Source organism: Perognathus longimembris, chromosome 21, assembly GCF_023159225.1.
Source record: "Perognathus longimembris pacificus isolate PPM17 chromosome 21, ASM2315922v1, whole genome shotgun sequence".
In the NCBI taxonomy this organism is placed as follows: domain Eukaryota; kingdom Metazoa; phylum Chordata; class Mammalia; order Rodentia; family Heteromyidae; genus Perognathus; species Perognathus longimembris.
Window position 1 is genome coordinate 29,852,267 of NC_063181.1, and position 22,016 is coordinate 29,874,282.

A 22,016-nucleotide genomic window follows, 5' to 3' on the forward strand; every position below is an offset into this window, starting at 1 on the left:
TTTTTCTGTGCTGGGGATTGAACCCAGGGCATTGTGCATGCTAGGTAAAGTATTACCGGTGATCTACACCCCAGACAGTGTTCGCATTGTCAAAATCACAAGATATATAAAAATTCACACATACCCTTTCTAAGTACCTTGTTGACTGACCAAAATATTATCATGTATGTGACATGGAATATGAGCCTGATTCATTTCAGTAAGCATTTATGAAGAAACCATATTTATGAGGCACCTTTATTGTATGCCTAGCATCATTCAGAAAAAAATACACAAGCTTCATCTCTTGACCACATAGTAACAGTATATGAAAGTTTTTATTGACATTTATACTGTACAAATGTATTTTATGGCAAAAGGAAGCTCCCTTCTTATTTATTCAACAAACTGATTAGGACTTACTCGCTGTGGCTATCAGGAGAACTTGGCCCAGCAGAAGGATGCTGTGATACCAAAGCCCCGGATTTTCAGGGAGTAATGAGAAGCCAAAATGAGGGCAGGAAGAGCTCAAGGTAGTGAACTGCTGAATGGGCATGGTTTTGCTAGCCCTGGCAAGGCCTCTTTTTCCTGGGCAAGATGAGAAACTGGGCTAGTAGTATGGTCTGACATCTCCATGGAGCACCCTCCACTCTTACTTTCATCATTCTGCCATAAGTGATATGGTCCAGAGATTGTTGTAAGATGTACTCCTAAAACAGGAGGTTCATTCCCTTGTGTAAATATGCAGGTAGATAGTGGCCATACCCTATGGCAGCACATAATCATATTTTATCATCACTGTTCCAAGGAACTAGGCATAGTCCACATATCTGAAAATACTCAATTTGAATAGCCCTTTCTCTATGTTGTCTGAAAATCATGCCCAAATATGTTTCAAATTGTTTTAAAAACTTCACCTAATAAAGCTAGTCTACTGTCAGCCGACAGTAAGCATGCTCTGACATTCCAGAAACCAGATTTTTTTTATGTTTCATTTTTTTTGGTTGATATGGAGGGTAGTATAATTGTAATCCACTATGAATTTGATTTATAGTTAGATCTATCCTATGCTGAAGTTAGATCCTATTGGCAGGCTTAAACATTTATTTCTGAAAGAACAAGATGTTACAGGTGCTGTAGGTAATTGATTTATTCTGTTTCTTTCTTGTTACAGGAGACAACATCACAGCTTTCCCAGTCTTGAGAGAAAAAATATGGAATGTGTTTTACCGCTGACTGAACACAACCAAATGAACTGTACTGACAGTAGTTTGAAAACCAACAGTTAGCAGTTTGTTCCAGCTCCAACATTGCCTGGCACTTTCCAGAGCAAACTCACTGTTTACAAGAACTCTCAGTGTTACAAACTCATTAACCTCAAGCTTTGTTTATTTAAAATATTTCTGTGAAAGAAAAGTCCTTGGTGTTCATCTTCCAGAATGGCTATGAATGAATATTTGTGGATGGTCATTTTGGGTTTTATTATAGCTTTCATCTTGGCATTTTCTGTTGGTGCAAATGATGTTGCCAATTCCTTCGGTACTGCCGTGGGCTCTGGTGTGGTGACCTTAAGACAGGCGTGCATTCTGGCTTCAATATTTGAAACTATTGGCTCTGTGCTACTGGGAGCCAAAGTAGGAGAGACAATCCGGAAAGGCATCATTGATGTGAACCTGTACAACGAGACAATAGAAACACTTATGGCTGGGGAAGTGAGTGCCATGGTTGGTGAGTAGCTTTAATCCTACCCTGAGGGAAGGTTTGGCCATCTACCTGCCTCCCTGCTACCTCTTCCCATTCTTTAAATGGGGCCCTTGTTTCAGCTTTTCAGAAACTTGATTTGGGTTTCATGTTTTTACTGATTTTTTTGCTTTCTTCATTTTAGAATAACTATGTTTTTTTATAAGTATTTAAATAACAAAGTACTTTCTCAAATATTTAGCAGTTTAGGTGGCTAAAATAGATTTTTAATAAATGAATATTATTTGTGGAATAGTACTTTATTATTTAGTTATTAAATTTAGGTTATTAAAGAAGTAATATGTATAAGTGAATTTGTTTTAATTTTTTTATATGTTCTAGTTCTAGGTCTGTAATTCAGGGCTTGGGCTGCTTTATGATTATTATTTTTGTTGTTATTTTACTCAAGGCCAGTGCTCTACCACTGGAGCCATCGATTTTGGGTAGTTAATTAGAGATAAGAGTTACCTTGAACTTTACTGCCCAGCCTTCAGACCATAATCCTCAGATCTAGCCTTCTGAGTAGCTAGGATTACAGGTTTGAGCCACTGCCACCTGGCTTGTTTTGCATTTTTACCTATAAAATTTTAATTTTTTTCTCATCAGAATGCAATGTTTTGAAGTTGTAGTTATCAAACAATAATGTTTGGGGCTTAGTGATGAAAACACTTGCTTAGCATGCATGAAACCTCCAGTTCAACCCTCAGCACTGCAAAATAATGTGAATATTTTTTGTGGAACTGTGGCTCAAGTGGCCGAACCCTAGCCTTGAGTGAAAAATCTAAAGGACAGAGCCCAGGTCCTGAGTTCAAGCCTAAGTACGACCACCAAAAAAAAGAAAAAGAAGAATACTTTTTGGATTTGGATATTGCTTAGTGGGTGAGCATATGAACAAGGTCTTGGGTTCATTCCCCAGCACCAAGAAACAAACAGAGAAAATGCCAATATTTATTTATCTGACTTTTTGTATTCTCAGTCTAAATTCTAGAGTTATTACCAAATGAATATTGATCAAGTGCTTATATTTCAAGAAATTCTAGTCTTCTGCATTATTTGTAATGTTTTTGTTGGCTTTTGTGTGGATTTTCTCATTCTACTCCCTTGGAGCTTTATTTGAAATGGATGTTTTCTTTTCTGGCTAAAAGATCACTTGTATGTCTGTCCTTTATGACTAGGTGTACGTTGCCCAGATGAAGAATTGAGGTGAGTGGTATGTAGTGAACATTAGCTCAGTGGACAGTGTGATTTCTCCGTACTATAGTGACTCTGAGAGTGGAAGCCATGTGTGGGGCTTCCCATTCTTCCCTTGTTATGGTAGGAAGAAATTTCCAGGCAGGAACCACCAAGTACAGCTGACAGGACTCTCTTTCTGTTTGCCTCTAGGTAAAGATGCCATCCCATCAGATAACTGATCTATACGGGTAATTTGGTTAGGGACAAGAGGTTAGAGATGGTGTTCACCACCTTGTGCTTTCAACAGGACATCTCCTTTTAAAGGAAGTGTCCTTCTGTGGGAGGTAAGATGCTGGTGTCCCAAGAACACAGTCATGTTCAAAAGGTCCCTAGCCATTTGTCACTAGTATTCCTTAAGCACCTCAGCATGTGGAGAGGGTAACCCACCATCTTTCTGTTCCAACAAGTAGATAAGTCAGTTGAGGACCCCCTGGTCAGAAGCAAGCTGATATGCTAAGGTATTTAATAGCCAGGTAATACAAGATATGAAGTTTCAATTTCTAATATTTTGTGCTACATAGATGCAAGAGTCAGAGTTGCTTTAAGTTCAACAGCTGTTGTAATCACTGAATTTTGCTTACTTTATAGTACATGCATTTCTCAGTATAGTCAAATTAACTGAAACTTCCCTGAGAAAAATAACCATTATTTGTAAAGTTCATCCATGACATTCATGATAGATAACTATGGGTTAATCATATTAAAATAAAATTAAGACTTTTCATTGCTGATTATAATATGGGCAAGACTTACTGAAAGTATTGAAGAAATAAAGAAAACCGCTGATAGGACAAGGCCTACATGGAGCTTCCCTGTTGGATAAGACCCAGAGATGCTGTTGCTTGTAGGAACTTTGTCACAGACTATATGAAGGGCTTCACTTAGATCCAGTTTTATGAACTGGGTTCATGTCCCTACTAATTTCTTTTTATAGTTAGTATAATTTCTCCAGTTTCTAGTTTCCCCCTAGCCCCCTTAGCCTTGGGCCCTTTACTGAAAGAATGAAGGATTTTTCCCTCAACTGCAGTTAGGGTTTACCAAAGCAATTTGAGGTTTTGCTTGAATAACATGATTGTTTGCTTTGGTTTCTCTTCTTTCCTTTTTTCCTTCCTTCCTTCCCTCCCTCCTCCCTCCCTCCCTCCCTTCCTTCCTTCCTTCTTTCCTTTCTTCCTCCTTCCCTCTCTCTCTTTCTTTCTTTTTTCCTTTCTTCTTTTTCTCCTTTTTTTCTGATGTGTAGGTATATGACCCTTTTCTTTAAAAAAAATTATGTTACCTAGATTTTTTAACTGAATTCCTTACAAATGGAAGCTTATGTGGATTTAATGTGGTGGTATAACCATTATTGGCCAAAATCAAAGCTAATTCTGTTCAGATCTTGACTTTTCCTTTATCTTCTAAAGTCTACTAATTTTTCTTCTCCTTTTTCTCCCCATCTTTTTTTTCTGTTCTGTTTTTCTTAGTAAAGTTGTGCTGGAAATAAGTTGGTTGAGTAGAAGAATTGTTAATGCCACCCAAACTTCCTAAACAAGTTATATTTTGAGACTCACTCAGCTGTAAAGCAAGTCAATCCACTTTCCATGAATCCACCAATGGTTCCAAAGCCTTACAGGGAATTTAGACCTTGGCATCCTCTAGAGGCACCCACCCTAGCATAGGAAGCCATTTCCTTGAGCTACCTCAGAGGTGCACAGTCCTCTTAAAGCTTTCATAGCTCTGTTTGCTCCACTGTGTCCTGCCCTAACACACACCTCTGGTGTGACTCTGAGCCTTTGCTCTACCATTGCCTACGGCATGTCCACCTTCCACTTTCCCTAGGTTTCACCCATATCCCATGGTTCTTAAGGACGAACCTCTTTGTAGAATGCCATTACCTCAAATCAAGACATCTCACTTTTCTTCCTGGCCCACATGTAATCCCACTTACCTTCACTTTCTCAAAGTGTGGAGGTGCTGGCTCCTCACCCATCCAACATACAACCCCTTCATTCTTCCCTGGCCCCTCTCTTTGTTCTTCCAGTTCTCCCCACCCTTTTTGCAAACTCCTCCAGGCATATTTTACAAAGTCAGCAAGAGAAACCATAGCAGCTTTCAGGAAGGAAAATTTCCTGCTCTGTGTAGAGAGGGGTGAGTGCATACCATCCTCAGAAAAATCATTTTCTAAGACTGTTGAGTCATAGTTGGGCAAGTGGCTCACACATGTAGCCCTAGCTACTCAGGAGGCTGAGATCTGAGGATTACAGTCCAAAGCAAGCGCAGGCAGGCAAGTCTATGAGACTCTTATTTCCAATTAACCACCAAAATGCTGACTATGGAATTGTGGCTCAAGTAGGACTTTAGCCCTGAGCCAAAAAGCTCCGGGAATACACCCAGGCTCTGAGTTTGAGCCTCTGGAATGACCTTGCATGAGCGCATGTGGGCGCGCATAGACACAACACTATTAGGTCATAAAGTATTTTTGTTTTTGTTTTTTTTTTTATTTGTTTTTTTGAGACAGGTCTCATAGCCCAGACTGACTCAGAATTTGCTATGTAGCCCAGGCTGGCCTGGAACTTGGAGCCTTCTTGCTCTGTCTCGTTAGTGCTGGGACTCCAGGCCTGCTTTCATTTTAAAAGCACTCAATTCCTGTGGAGCACAGGCCTCAGAGGTGAGTCCTAAGGAACTGTCCAGGGGAAACCCAGATACAACCATGGAGTCTCTCACCATTTAGCAGGGTCACAACCCCTTCATCTCCCAGCACAAGTGTTGAGGATATACATGGGGTCACAGCTGGCTTCAGCTCCAAGGTCAACAGGCCCAGCCCTTGCTGGATCAGCTGTCCACATTGCTCCACAAACAGGGACGTGAATAGCTATAAATGACCGACCCTTCAGCAGCTCAGAGAGGTTTGAAGGAAATGGCCAGGAAATGGCATGCCTAAGGGTGCTTTTGCTGCCAGGCAACCAGGTTTCCAGAGCTAATATTGGAATTAATCATGAGCCCAGTTTATCAGCCAACCTCTTCGTTCCCATACAGCAGGACACAAGCTTTTCAACAAGTACCCCTGAAAGTGATCTCTCACAGCTGATGCTTTTAATACTTGCAACAAAATCTGATCTGCTTATGAAAATGTCTGAGGTGAACTATACCCCAGAAAAACATGAAGCCTAGAAGAGTGATGGACTGGAGGTAAAAGAATAGAAAGCCAAACGTGGAGCTCCTTGAAAAGAAAACTTGAAGAGACCCAGCAGAGTCTTGGTTATTTTTCTTGTAGGAGGCAAAAATCAAACAGCAGGCTCTGTATAACTAGGCTGTATAACTAGTGGATGCTAATTTTTTTTAATGTGCTAAGGTAGTGTGCTCTCATACACAGACTAACTTGTCACTAGCCCTCATTGTGTGACTAGAAGGCATGATAATTAACAAAACTTCCCCTCAGTCTTTTTCCTTTCTTTCCTGAGTATAGTAGAGACTATTTCTTACTAGATTCTAGCCTAACTGCACCCCTGGACAGGCTTTTTATTGGCACCTCACTTTCACGTGGCAAAGTCAGTTAACAGATTAAATGAGCAGCTTTATGTGTAAAGCTGAGTTGTTACCTGCTGTGTTGAGAAGGTTTACTAAAGCTAATCAAGTCATTTTTGTCAGGATGTTAGCACCTATAAAGTAACTCCATAGGAAGTTAAACTGGGAGACATCGCTGTGGAGAACAACAGTTTGTATTTCTTCTCTTGGTTACTGGCCAAGATTCTACTTTATGTCTGACTTTGTTTTTAATCTGTCCATCTATAGGTTCAGCCGTTTGGCAGCTAATTGCATCCTTCCTGAGACTTCCAATTTCAGGAACGCACTGTATTGTTGGCTCAACTATAGGATTCTCACTTGTTGCAATTGGTACCAAGGGTGTGCAGTGGATGGAGCTTGTCAAGATTGGTAATTGCCATTTTCTTTTATCTATAAGAAGGAAAGTAACCTTTGCTAGAGTAGGTTTTATTAAAAATTGCCTTTATAATGTTTTTTTTTCTTAAATGTTAAAGTTTAAAAGACCTACATTATATGGGTAATGCGTTCTCCCTGTAAATTTCTCTTACTAGAGACTGAACTTTTTAACCCATCTCTTTTAAAGTGTTATATCATCATCTAGCTTTGAAAATCAGTATCTAGTCTTTCCAAGCAAAAGAAAATTTTTATTTAAATCATTCTAAAAGTCAGAGAAAGACTACAAATTGGAGTAAGGTAAATGCCTTGAATCAAGGAGTCAGTATCCATTATCGTAGTAAAGTCTCTGAATAAGGTCACTGCCATTTACCTCACTGAGGTCAGAAAATGATCCAAACTAGGCACGAGCAGCTCATGCTTGTAATCCTAGCCGAGATCTGAGGAGACTAAGATTTGAGAATCTTAGCTTAAAGCTCGCCCAGACAGACAAATCTGAGACAGTTAATCACAAAAAGCAAGAAATAGAAGCATAGCTGTAGTCATCTAGCACCCCTTTCCCCCTGCACATATACATAGAAAGAGATGATCCAGTCTACCCTTGTTGGAGAAGCACTAGTGTTCCTTATAGGCCTGTACCCATTTCCACAAGTTTTAATAACTGGCTCTGCTTTTAACAATGAGTCAGTCAGTCAACTCTATAATGCCAACCGACCTGGGGTTGAAATACTCCTTCACCCCCTCTCTATCTTCTGGTTGCTGTCTTTTATCTGAATCACTATGGCCTCTGAAGCTGTAGGTCACACTGGCTCCTGACCTGCCAAGCAGGAACACAGACCACCAGGAAAACCACATTAGATCTGGAACCAAAGTTCTCAACTCTAATGATAGAACTGCCCAGGGAAGTAATTTAAAAACATTAATGGATAGACTTCATTCTACACCCTTAAAATCAATTAGAATTCTAAAAGTGGAGCAAGAATATAACTAGATTTTTACACCTTTCCCCCTCCCCCCAGGATGGTTATACCATGTAGCCACAGCCTGGAGCTGCAAAGCTTGATGCTAAAGTTAGAGAGTTCCAGTTGTTAGGTGTTAGAAATCAAAGCACCAAGCTGGTCTTGGCAAGGAAATGCAAAGTGGCTCGCCTTTTAAACAACCTTACTGTTGGACCAAGTTCCTTCTCTCCATATGGATTGATAAGAAAAGTGGGTAAAAGGTTCGGTGGGAAGCAAAGGAGTCTGTCTTCCAAGGCTAAAACTTAGAGGAATAGTGCCCCACTGACCTGGCAGTACAACCACTTAAACATGGCTGGAGTAGAAGTCAGGTGGGCTTGCTGGGTTCCTAGTTAAGGTAAACAATTCTGATAATACTTATTAATGTATGTAATATATTGGTTATTGTGTTATATCAACATGACCATAATTATGTATGAATTTTAACATTCATTAGATTTTTTTTTTAATCATTCAGTTGCTTCTTGGTTTATATCTCCACTGTTGTCTGGTTTCATGTCTGGCGTGCTGTTTGTACTGATCAGAATGTTCATCTTAAAAAAGGTAAGCACTGTTGTTATTTTTTTAATTAAATTTCAGAACTAATTTTGGTCCTACTCAGCAGAATTTAATGATGAGTGGAGCTAGAGAGAGAACTGCATTTACATTGTTAAGTGGACCTTAACAGTGGAGTTAGGGTCACGCTTTATCAGCTAAGTTGCTATACTGAGCCCCAGAAATGTGTCTAGTGGCCTATACATACCCGCTCTCATTTGAGACTTCTTTCATTAGTCAGCACTCCCAAGAACTGTGCTTAGCCCTCACAAATGAAAGATAATCATTTCCTAACTGTTAAACAAAATAGAATGAAATAGTGTTAAATTTTTAAGTTGAGTAATCACTAAAAGCAGCTACATAATCTTTTTACCGAAATGTAAAGATGCTTTCCTATTCTGCTAATAGAGAAAATGAACTTGAAATACTGACTTAATTTGAGGGAGTGATTGGAAAAAAAAAAAGAAATACAGGGGATACATTTGTCGTATAAGATTAAAGATCAACTAAAATTAGAGACCAGTATTGTGAAAAAGCTTGTCATTTTTATTTGACTTCTTTTTAACATTATTTTACTTAATTCAAATGTAGTATTTATACTAACATGAGATATAGTGTTAAATTTCTCTCTCTCTATATATATATATATACCAGTCAAGTCAGGGTAGTAGCATTTCCATTTCCTCACATATTATTATTTCCATGTATTTGGAACCCTCAAACACTTACTTCTTCTGTGATTACTTTGAGAAACTGTGATTTCTTGTAGACTATAATTACCCAGTTGTGCTTATTAACATTAGAGCCATGTCCTAGTCAACTTTCCATCATTGTGACAGAATACCTGAGATAACAACTTTTAGGGAGGAAAGTTATTTTGGTTCATAATTTCAGAGATTGCAGTCCATGGTTACTCGGCTGTCTCTTGCTTTGGGCCTGTGGTGGCATGGAATATCATGGCATGAGTATGTAGTGAATGGAAGCCGTTTACCTCATGGTAGCCAGAAGCAAGGAAAGGAAGGGCATATTTCCTTTAAGAGTATGATCTCAGTGACCTAACTCCCTTCCACTAGGCCCCCATCACTTCTTATTAGTGCCATGGACTGGACACCAAGCCTTTCATATATGGGCCTTTAGGGGACATTGAAGATTTCAGCTGTAGCAAACCACTTCCCTATAACTATACTTTTGTACCTATTAGTCACTATTATTCCATTTCCTTCTTACTCTGTTAGTGACCTCCATTCTATTCTCTCTGTAATCAACTTTTTTATAGCTTCCACAAATGAGTGAGAACATATTCCTGGCAAACGACAGATTTTTTTTATTACTCATGACAGATCATTTTTATTACTCAATATTCCATATTATGTATGCTTATATATTCTTCGAACTATCAACATATCTTCTTGGTTTATTTGTTGCAGTGTTTTATAAGCCATAAGATCTACCTTTGGTTGTATTGTATAGTAGTATCTCCTTATTTATATTGTACTGTCTACTATTTCACTTAGCCACCCATGGTCTAAAAGTACTAAATGGAAATTTCAAAAATTCATACTGCATGCCATTGTACATAGTGTAATGAGCTCTATCACTATTCCTGTACCAAGCTATCTAGGATATGAGCCATGTCCAGCATATATCTAGCATGTGCCTGCATGCTACCCACCATTTGTCACCTGGCTGCTATCTCAAGCCATCACATTCCCTAGACACTATGGTAACAACTTATGTTCAGTAGCTCTTACAAGAAGCCTAATGCTGACACAGTGCTGGTGTCATTCACCTCATTTCATCTCAGATATTTTCAGAAAACAACCATGTGCACATAACATGTATTATTTATTACCAGTCTCTACCATACCTAATTTATAAATTAAACTATCACATTATATATGCTTATAAGACAATGAATAGTGTCCAGGGTATGGTAGAATGTATAGTTTCAGGAGTCCACTGGGTTTTGGAACACAATCCACACAGATGTACACACTCACATGAACGTATCTATATATGCCTTCCTTCAGCTGTGTATTGCTTGAAAATACAGCTCTTTTTTCCTGGCATTGCCTACTTTTCTATTGAAGGGCCGCCTTCTTGCTATTTCATTTCTCACCATTCCTTCTCTGGGCTTTGAGTAGTCATACTCCTATTCTTTTTTAATTATTGTTAAGGTGATGTCCACAGGGATTACAGTTACACAAGTCAGGTGATGAGTACATTTCTTTTTGAACACACACTCCTATTTTGATGTATTTGGGAAGGCACCACCCTCTCTGCAAGTAGCCTTCAGTCTTTTCTTTCCTCTGCCTAGATTCCACCTTCAGTTGTCACTTCTGGGGAGCCTTTCCCAAATCAACTGTGATTGTTACCTGGTTTCTACTCCTACACCTCTGTGTGTTCTCACTCTTGCACTGTGTGTGGTGCGTGTTTCATTTCATGCCCATTTGCCTGCCTATGTGACTGTATAGTCTGAGGTTGGACACTATGACCGTCTGAATCAGTGCCCATCCATGTACTTAGTATTTTAAAGACACTTGTTAGTATTTTTTCATTTTTTTACTTGTTAAATATTTTTAAGAGAGAGTTGAGGAATGACTGGATGAGTGACACATAAGAATAGATGGATAGGAAGGAAGGAGGGAGAGGAAAAGCCGAACAAAAGGGAAGAAGGACACAAGTCTCAGTGAGACATTTTCTTTCAAGTTTTAAGAGTAGGTTATTTGGTCAAGGGTACGTGCAGTTCAGCTAGGCACTTGCCTAGCATGTGTGAGATACTGAATTCCATGCCATGCACTACCAAAAAGGGGGTAGGAGGGATAGGAAGCTTGAGAAAATATAAAGTGATTCAGTTAAAAAACACAAACTCAGATTTCTTTAACCTTAAAAAAAATATTGAGTGGGCGTACTTAGAAGCCATTCTCTCCAAGAAAAGCCAGAGGTCATACACATCAGAAAATCCTCTCCTCTGTTTTCAGTTCAGCCCAGGGTCCTTTCGTGGGGGCTCATCACACTAGCTCAGGCACACTGGCCTGGCTCTCATCCTGAGTTTATCTTGCCTTCTGTTTTCTGTAGCACAACACAGTCATGTCAACTGAACCATGACCTGATCATACCCTGCCTTTGCCCTTACATTTCCTTCACCTCACTGCCATCAAATGCCAGCCACTTGAGAACTGTCAAGATAATTGGTTCTGTGTGTGTATGGGGGCACACATGTGCATGCACCCACATACGAACATGCCTGCCTGTCTGCCTGCCAGTAGTAAAGCTTGAAATCGGGGCCTGAGTAGACCTCTCTCTTTAGCTCTTTCTCTCGAGGCTGGCACTTGAGGCACAGCTCCACTTCTAGATTTTTTTGGTGGTTAATTGGAGGTAAGAGTCTCACAGACTTGCCTCCCTGGGCTGGCTTTGAATCATAATTCTCAGATCTCATCCTCCTGAGTAGTTAGGTTACAGGTGTGAGCCACCAGCACCTGGCAATAATCAGCTCTTGATGACTGCAAACAGCCTTTATCTTCTTGCATACTACATTTCATAGTAGGTGTCTCTGATATTATCTTTGCATATCCTTAACTCCAGAACTCAATTTGGTTTCTACACCTAATTTTCCTTGTTAGGTAACATGTTCATATAAGTGTACAAGAACATTCTCTTGTAACTCGTTATTTTTATAATATTAAGGTAGCATCTATGTGTCAGTGCTACACTGAGGATTTCCTGGCCCATGTTAGTGCTTCACAAATCCTCTGTGGGTCTGCTTAAAACTACAATTCTAGTTAGGCACTGGTGGCTCACACCTATAATCTTTCCTGCTCAGGAGGGTAAGGTTCAGAAGATTGTGGTTTGAAACCAGCCTGGGCAGAAAAGTCTGCTAGATTCCATCCCCAAAATAACCAACAGAAAGCCGATCTGGAAGCATGGCTCAAGTGGTAGACTACCAGCCATGCAAGCAAGCCAAGTGAGTACAGGCCCTGAGTTCAAAGCCCAGAACTGCCAAAACAAGAACAATAACAAATCCTACACTTTCTTACGCAGTTGTAAGGAGTTATTTAGTAAAGACCACTCAGGAGAGTGAATAGTGGGCCAGGAAACCAGTTGTCCACTAATGACTAGGAGCCCACTGTTTGTATTGCCCCTCCCCACCTTTTCCCCCCTCTCTCGGCACTTTTTCAGAAGGTGATTGGTTTGTCTAAAAGAAGTAAAACCCTCCCTGGTGTTAGCCACAGGATGGTGACTTGTAGGAGGCCCAGATTGGGTTATGGCAAGACCTAAGACCTTCTGCTGGGTGATGGCCTCTGGTTGAGGTGGGGGCAAGCTAGCCTGGACCATTGGCTGATTTTTTTCCTTTATTTATCCCCTCTGAATTTTCCCTGACTGCTGTTGGGACGTTGAGGGTGTTGAGCTCTGTTCTGGCTACTTCCTACTGAATGGGAGCCATGGGGACCCATGACAACTGACAGAGGAGACTCAGGAAACCCTACATGTTTGTTTCTCAGATGTAGTTAACTTCAAACACATGCAGTCCGTTCTTGCTGCTGCATTACATTGAGAGAACATCATCACAGAAGCCTAAAATTACAAACAAATGCTTCTTTAGGGGCTGGTGATATGGCCTAGTGGCAAGAGTGCTTGCTTCTTATACATGAAGCCCTGGGTTCAATTCCCTAGCACCACATATACAGAAAATGGCCAGAAGTGGCGCTGTGGCTCAAGTGGCAGAGTTCTAGCCTTGAGCAAAAAGAAGCCAGGGACAGTGCTCAGGCCCTGAGTCCAAGCCCCAGGACTGGCAATAAATAAATAAATTTTTAAAAAAATAAAATGAATGCTTCTTTAGATAAAAATACATAGTTCTTTTGAACTTACAATAGTTGAGATTAAATTCTTTAAGAAGACACTGAAAAAATATGTAAAAGAGTAATTTGCAATTGTGTATTTTAATATAGCTAAAGAATACCCTGTCACAATTTAATAGTAATACTGTAATAGCTAAGTGCGTCAACTTCCTAGAGAATTCTCAAATATTACAGCCTCAGAATATTTGCTGACTGTAGGCAAACATGAACTTGGCTTCACAGGTTTGGAAGAAGTAGGTACTGAGCTCTGGGCTTCAGTCCCCAGGCTTGGGCCTCTATAACAGTGCTATTCTGTTTCTAAGTCTGACATCAGCTCATGTGACTCTAGTGTTCCCTTGCACTTCGGTACATGAGATGGCCTTGGCCCATGCAGCAGGTCACAGGCACTTGGAGCCATGTCCCTTTGGGAGAAACTGTAGTAGCCGGGTCTTTCATTATTTGTCTGTCTGATGCTCTCTGTTCTGACCTCACTCTATCTCATTGTCTTGCAGGAGGACCCGGTTCCCAATGGTCTCCGAGCACTTCCTCTGTTCTATGCTGCTACAATAGCAATAAATGTTTTTTCCATCATGTACACAGGAGCACCAGGTAAGATGCCCATGTTAACTTGCATGGAGCTGGCATTGCTCATGACCAAAGAGTGGTAAAATGGAGTAGTGATTTTTATTTCCTTGTTTTACATAGCTGAGAGACATACACACTACAAAGGCACCAAGTTAATTTAAAAAGTTAAAGCCCCATTCCCCCAGTTACCATCCTATGTTGCTTCAATTTACTGAGCCTTGCTGAGTCTCATGTTATTTAATGGTGTATAACCACTGAGCTTTAGTGGGCCAAGAGAAGTGGATAGCACTACACCCAGCACAAGTACAAGCAAGTAGCAGCATCTGATTAACCGGTACAGGGAGCTCCGTAGCCATCTGTAGGGCCAGGCCTGAAAACCCAGGCACTTGAGAAGCAGAGATGGGAAGGACTGTTGTTCAAGATTAGCCTGAGGAGGGCAGACAGAAGTTAATGAGACCCTCATCTCAATGAACAAGCCAGACATGACCATGTGCTGCTGTGATCCCATCTACACAGGAGGCTATAGGTAGGAGGATCCTAGTCCAAGATCAGCTCCAGAACAAAAACTAAAGACCCTATCTGAAAAATAACTATGTAACTAAGTAAGATTCTAATACATATTAGAGAGTGGCTATTTATCACTGCCAGCCAAATAGCTAGTCTCATTTTTTTCAGTCATAATTCAACAAGTTTCCTCTGGACTTACATGGAGGAAAAGGAAGGAGAGAAAAGTCAAGATTCCAAAAGACTGCCATTTCATTCCTCCAATAAGTCAACAAAAAAAACTTTGTTAATATTTTGACTCTAGAAATACTGTTTTTAGACTGTTCAGCAGGTGGGTCCAAACCTTCTGCTTAAGCATTGAAAGTTATGATTTTCCCTTTAAACTAGACTTTAATTACACACTCTTTCTTCATGCAGGCATCTTCAGCCAGCTGTAGCTTCAGTAACCATAGTGACATATTTGTGATGAGGCTGAGCTGAGAAGAATGACCAAGTCCATTGTCCCCCTTAACAAACGTCTGCTTTGTTGTCTGTCTACAATTTATTCTTCTTAGGCAAAGTCCTTGCTTCTTTAGTACATTTTTATGCAGTCTGTAGAAACTACAAAGATAAAAGTATAAAAGTTCTTCAACAAAAATGAGTGATAATACTGGGTGCCACTTGCTCACTCCTGTAATTCTGGCTACTCAAGAAGCTGAGATCTGGGCTGAGAATATGGTCTAGTGGTAAAGTGCTTGCCTAGTAAACATGAAGCCCTGGATTCGATTCCTCAGCACCACATATATGGAAAAGGCCAGACATGTTGCTGTGACTCAAGGGGTAGAGTGCTAGCCTTGAGCAAAAAGAAGCCAGGGACAATGCTCAGGCCCTGAGTTCAAGCCCCAGTACTGGCAAAAAAAAAAAACAGTAAAGACAAATGCTAAGTTTACAAAAAAAGCTGAGATTTGAGGAACATGGTTCCAAGCTAGCCCAGGCAGGAAAGTCTAGGAGACTCTTACCTCCAATAAGCCACTCAAAAAAAACAACAACAAAAAAAAAAAAACTGGACGTCCTGCTGTGGCTCAAGTCATAGAGCTCTAGCCTTGAGAAAAAAAAAAAAAAAAAGCTGAGCACCCAGGCCCCAAGTTCAAGCCCCAGGACTGGCCAAAAAAAAAAAAAGTGACAGCAATTAAGAGGTTTTAAAAGAGCTAACTGGGGATTTGCTGGATGTTGAGTTCGTGTTTTGTTTTGGTTTCTTCTGTTTGTCCACTCAAAATTATTGCAAAGTTGTTTATAACTTAAGCTAGTTTAAATCTCAAAAGTTGTTCTTATACTTCAGAGACTGGGTTTTCACTTTAAAAAGTCTTTGCATTTTTGTCTTTAAAGTGGTTGGCAAGAACCAAAAATAACCTTAAAAAATAAAGTGCTTATGTACTTCCGTTGCATATAAGCCAAAAGTTTATTTTTAATTGAAAATAGCCTTTCTTCTGTGGGACCTGGTTTTTGTTCAGTGTTTAGGCAATGATTGCTATACTTTATCACAGCTCTTTGAATAGGCAAAACAGATCTCCTGATTAAGGCTCTGGTAGTTAGAGAGCTTCTAAGTCCAAATGAGGGCCAAACATCAGCCACATCAACCTCCCTCATAACTTGATTCTCTAGGCCAACCCTGAGCCTGGTGTATGGGAAATACTTCAAGTCCAGCAATTTGTATTTCAATAAGGAACCTCAAATGGCACCAGTGCAGGTCACAGTTTGGGAACCTTGAACCCTACATTTGGTCCTCTGGATGTAAAGCTGTGGTTCAAATGGTAGAGTACCAGCCTTGAATGAAAGAGCTAAGGGACAGCTATCAGGTCCTGAGTTCAAGCCCCAGTACCAACATTTTTAAAAATGTGTTTTTCTTAAGTTTCCAAGCATTTCTTTTATGTTGGTGGCTCCTCAGATGTTTGAAATGTTAGTGGAAAACAAAGACCAGTAGGTGAATCTTCTCAGGTGAGGTAGGATAGTGAGGATAACCTGCAGAGCAGATCAACCTGTGTGCACATGTGTGAGCATGCAGAAAGATGGCCCACAGTTCACCACTACGTGACAAAGCACAGCATATGCACAGTGTAATACTGCTCCTAGTCTAGGAAGAGGTTAAAAAAAGAAACCCATGCAAGCCTCGCACTGTATATTTGCACCGATCTAGAAAATGTCTGAAAAGACAACAGCAGAATCGCCCCCTCCCCTTCCTCTGGGAAGTGAGTGCAAGAGGAAATGTAGCGAGAATTTCATATTTGTACATCAGACAGTTCAATGTGGGTCTTTGCGATATTTTAATAATAAGTATGTATTATATGTAAAACAAAAAAGTTAGAAGGATATGACTTATTGTGCAGATCATAATAATGATTGTGACCTGTGAAAGCTAGGTTAAACCACGTAATGGCAATGGAGATAGAATCGAGTAAAAGAAGTTGTATTCATTTCTTCCTTAAGTGACTTGAATGTTCTGATACTCTGGGGATCTGGGACAGAATTGTAAAGAAGTTTGAGGGTAAGGCTGAATCACTCCTCCTAATATTTTGTTGTTTGGAAAATAAAAGGAGCTTGAGATGAAAGGCCATGTAGTGGCTGGTGCAGAGAGCTGAGGCCTAGGGCCCAGCGCCAGCCCCTGGCTGCCACTTTTGGCTGAGTGAACAGGAGCAATTCAAGCTGTGCCCTATTTTGTCTCCACATAGGGAAGCTAGAGCCAGGCCCAGTGCCCTCAGAAGGTGTAATTACTTGGAAACAATTTGAAAGCCTCACCAGGAAGAAAAACATATACAAAATATTTTTGTCAAAAAAGAATGTTGTATATAAGACAAACTTTAAGAAGAAAAATGTTTTTGCCTTGGATGTATATATTCAAGGGCCTTAAAAAAAAAAAACTTTTAAAAGACAGGGTCTTACTATTTAGCCTCAGGCTATCCTCAAAGTGGTGATTCTTCTGCCTCAGCCTCCTAAGTAGTGGGGTGGATTACTGGCATGAGCTATCACACCAGGCTTGAGTGCTTTTGTAGGCTCAATGTACTGAATAGTTTCTTTCTTGTCCCTCAAATCTTGATTGTCTACTTTGAAGCTGCGTAACATAAATGTCAATTGATTTATTTTATCTAGGTGTTAAAAATAATTGTGGACAGGCTCTGGTGACTCATGCCTGTAATCCTAGCTACTCAGGAGGCTGAGATCTGAGGATTGTGGTTTGAAGCTAGCCCAGCAGGAAAGTCTACAAGACTCCTTTCTCCTGTTAACCACTCCCTCCCCCCAAAAAAAGCCCAGAAGTAGAACTATAGCTCAAGTGGGAGGGCACTATGCTTGAGTTAGGGACAGTATCTAGGCCCTGAGTTCAAGCTTTAGGATTGGCAAAAAAAAGTTAATAAACATAATAATAATAATAATGTTCTTTGGTACTCTGTTCAGTTCATTTATCTATTTCTGGAATAATTTGCTAAGATCACTGTTCCATCCTGCTCCTCTGTCCTCTCTTACTATGAACAGCACTCCTTCCGTTTTCCTGGATTCTATCTCTTCCTCCTCTTCCTTCGTATTTATACCCTTCCACCCCCAGGCAGTTCCTGTCCCTTGCCTTCCCTCTAGTTTCTCATGATTTAGAGGGTCACTCCAGCATTTTCTAGCTATTTTCCAGGCCAAATCACTGGCAATGATAGGTGTACAAAGGGCAGGTGTGATGGTGTCTTATTATCTAAGCAAAGGATCCAAAATCTTGTAACTGACCTCACTTTCCCCTTTTGATTGTTGGGCCTGACATCAGGTAAGACCATGTGGCCCTGACTTAGAAGTGTGGAGACTGGCTCAGGAGAAGCATGGGAAAATGCTCTTTACTTTTATTTTGGGTCTGCTTCGCATGGATGTTAAAAAATAGGGGCTGGGGATATAGCCTAGTGGCAAGAGTGCCTGCCTCAGATACACGAGGCCCTAGCGCCACATATACAGAAAACGGCCAGAAGCGGCGCTGTGGCTTAAGTGGCAGAGTGCTAGCCTTGAGCGGGAAGAAGCCAGGGACAGTGCGCAGGCCCTGAGTCCAAAGCCCAGGACTGGCCAAAAAAAAAATAGGGCCAGATTGCAAAAGTGCTCACTCATTTAAAAATTGTATACCAAATAGTTTATCTCTCTCCACAATATGCAAGCCTTGCCTCTCTTGGATCATGTCAGTACAACAAAGCCAAAAGCAGCACATGTAACAATCTTATCAAGTAAGCCACGAAGGGGAAGCCGCTTTAGAAACCAAGTGTTTGGAAGCCACCAGTGGTGGATAGGATGTTAGCAAAACAGTTTGATGTTGGTAATGAGTAGTTACCACTCAGTTGGGCAGAAAACAGCCGTGGAGTGACCTGTCATATGGATGAAGACACTGACTTGCTGATAGGAGGCAGAAGCCCAGATGCTATGGCCACCAGCATGCAACCCCAGTGGATGGAGGCAGCCTACTGGGTTCTACCAGCAGCTCAAGCTCAGGTTCACAGGCAGAGCTGTGGGGAGCTGGGCTCCTGGTTAACAGTGCAGCACAGCATGGGAATGTCACTAGAGTTTAGGGGGTGAAGAGTTACAAGTGCTGGCATTCCCACATGTGACTCTCCCTAGCTGGTACATGAACTAGAGCTCTGGGCTCTCATTTATAATATTTATATGTATTAATTCTGTCTCCCCACCTACATCAGCTGCTCATCCTAAAACTTCTTCCACTTACCAAAGTGCTTAGTAATACTTTTACTGAGTAACTTTGAGCTGGTTTTTCTATAAAATAATAAAGCAACAAAGCCTACATCAATAAATATATAGGGCTGAGTTTTTAAAAATAACTCAAAAGAAACTAAGGGTAAAAGAGAGGGTATTGAGAATGAATGCGGTCAAAGAACTTTACACATATATGACAATAGAACAATGAAATCTATCTAAATGGTTTTAAGGAAGGGGAATGAGAGGGGAAAAATTTGATTGAAATACATTGGATACATTGTGAAAATATCATCATTGGCACCCCTTTGTGTAACTGATATATACAAATAAAAAGGAGGAAAAATAAAGATTCAGCCAGTGGCTCATGCTTATGATACTAGCTACTCGGGAGGCTGAGCCCTGGGGGATGGAGGTTCAAAGCTAGCCTGGGAAGAAAAGTTTGTGAAACTCTTTCTCTAAAGTAGCTGGCAAAAAGCTCAACAAGAGGTATGGCTAAAGTGGTAGAGTACCTGCTGAGCAAAGAGTGTGAGCAAGCTCAAGTTCAAATCCCAGTACCAGAGAGATAAAAGAAAAAGAAAGAAAAGTTTTTTTTAAAGTTGTAATAATTTACAAAAATGTGCTCACTTTGGCTGCACATATACTAAAGTTGGAACAATACAGAGAAGACTAGCATGGCCCCTGCACAAGTATGACACACAAACTCGTGAAGGGTTCTATATTTTTTAACAAATAATAACTAATTTATAACAATGATATTTTAGCCAGGTGCAAGTGGTTCATGTCGGTAATCCTACCTATTCAGGAGAATGATCTGAGGATTGTGGTTCAAAGTCAGCCTGGGCAGCAAAGTCCATGAGACTCTTAGCTTCAATTAACCACCAAAAAAAAAAAAAAAAAACCAGAGCGGAGCTATGGCTCAAGTGGTAAGAGTGCTAGCCTTGAGCAAAACAGCCCAGGAACAGCACCAGGTCCTGAGTTCAAGCCCCAGTACCAGCATCAGAAGAAAAAGAAATATATATATATATATATATATATATATATATTCTGTTATATATTTTGAAGTTACAATGTGAAAGTATATGAGCCCCTCTAGTTTTCCATCTCTCCATGGAAGGAAGCATTGCATCTTTCCAGAACCTGTTCTATGTGTTCACATATATAACAGGCAAAGAGGGATTCTTTTTAAACATACACAGGGTAATGGTACATGTACATCATATAAGTGGCTGTATTACCTACTGAACCTCGGGCCTCTTTCCCTATCTGTACACATAGACCTGCCTCTCTGTATGTATTTCCATAATGACAATTGAGTAGTTTGCTCAGAATCTTACCATTGCAAATTGTGCTGTGGTAGGTATTTTTGGCTATATGTTGTGTATTCCTGTGTGGGCACATTCAGGTTGCACTCCAAGACTGTGTCTGGAAGGAGCCTGTTGGCCTATGAGGGCAGATGCCAAAATGCAGTGAGGAAGATGTCCCTGCGTCATGTCTGCTTCTACCCTTTTATTGGTTAGTGTAATTGCTACTCAGCGTGCATTATTCTGTTTTATTGGAAAGTTTTTCTGTGTTGTAATTCCTTAAGTTGATGCTTCAAAGGAGAGTCACATTTGAAGGTTAGAGTCCTTTGAACAATGTTTTACTTCTAAGCTGATTTTAGAAAGGTTCCTGTGTGCATGGCCAGCAAACCAAGTCCATTTACAAAGCAGAGCTTCTAACTAGCAGGAAACCAGAGGGCAGCAGGAGCCCAACTGTGCCTCGTCCATGTTTGTCTACTCAGCAGCTTAGAAGTGGGCATAAGATGAAATGAACAGCTTTCTATCCAACTTAATATGCTCTTTGTACCGAACTGGTAGCACTCCGATAATTTGCATACTAACTAGTAAAAGAATATATCCACCAGGTAGAGTGTGTCTTTAATGTGTGGACTTTCTATCCCCAAAGGTACAACTTGTTTACTTTGGTTGGGAGACTTTTTTTTTTTTTTTGCCAGTCCTGGGGCTTGGACTCAGGGCCTGAGCACTGTCCCTGGCTTCTTTCTGCTCAAGGCTAGCACTCTACCACTTGAGCCACAGCGCCACTTCTGGCTGTTTTCTGTATATATGGTGCTGGGGAATTGAACCCAGGGCTTCCTGTATATGAGGCAAGCACTCTTGCCACTAGGCCATATTCCCAGCTCCTGGGAGACATTTTTGTTGTTGCAGTTTCTTGGAGGAGAGGTTATTTGTTTTTGTGCCCTTAGAGATTAAGTACAAGTTCTTGAGCCTGCCAGGCAAATGCTCTACCGCTGAGCTATGTCTTTAGAGTTTTATTAAATGTAAAATTGGGTAATAGTTTGTTTTAGATTGGGCAACAGGAAGCACATTGATCTGAGGCTTCACTGGTGACACTCTGTTGGTTTCCATTTCCCAGTGCTGGGCCTGAGTCTCCCTGTGTGGGCCATAGTGCTCATTTCCTTCGGTGTGGCTCTGCTGTTCGCCCTCTTGGTGTGGCTCTTTGTATGTCCATGGATGCGGAGGAAAATAGCAGGTAGGTGCTATTTTTTTTCTTCTGAATTACAAAATGCTCCTGATTTAAAACTTCCATGTAACAAGCCATCACACACCGCGAGAGTGGAAGACAGTTTGGCAATTTGCTGCCATAGCATACTCTTACCCACTCCTAGATATTCCCTAGAGAAATGAGAATTTCAACCTACACAAAAATCTGTGAATGTTTATAGCACCATTATTTATAATCACCTGAATCCGGAAGCAAACCAGATTATGCACAGAATGAATCTACAAACTAGTGCTCTGTGCACTGGAATGCTACTCGCCAGGTAAAAGCAACAGACTGTCAGTTCCTTTAACAATGTGGTTAAATCTCAAGGACATTTGCTAAGTAAAAAAATTATCTAGTTTGTGATTTTTATCTAGATGACTCTGTAAAAAGGGCCACGCTTCAGGGTTTGAGACCAGGCCAGTCACTG

At 40.6% G+C, this 22,016-nt stretch overlaps 1 protein-coding gene and 1 non-coding gene across 2 annotated transcripts in view; both read left to right on the forward strand.

Moving 5' to 3' along the window:
• Slc20a2 (solute carrier family 20 member 2) overlaps positions 1-22,016 on the forward strand; it is a 57,633-nt gene that overhangs the window by 20,215 nt on the left and 15,402 nt on the right. The window contains exons 2-6 of the mRNA XM_048330575.1: positions 1,154-1,707; positions 6,721-6,861; positions 8,338-8,423; positions 13,765-13,861; positions 21,458-21,574. Coding sequence (XP_048186532.1) covers positions 1,419-1,707; positions 6,721-6,861; positions 8,338-8,423; positions 13,765-13,861; positions 21,458-21,574 — 730 coding nt within the window. The 5' untranslated portion in view covers positions 1,154-1,418. The remainder of the gene's footprint in view (positions 1-1,153; positions 1,708-6,720; positions 6,862-8,337; positions 8,424-13,764; positions 13,862-21,457; positions 21,575-22,016) is intronic.
• Positions 19,662-19,768, forward strand: LOC125339743. Its single transcript, XR_007208595.1, has one exon. It is a non-coding gene; the product is annotated as a U6 spliceosomal RNA (small nuclear RNA).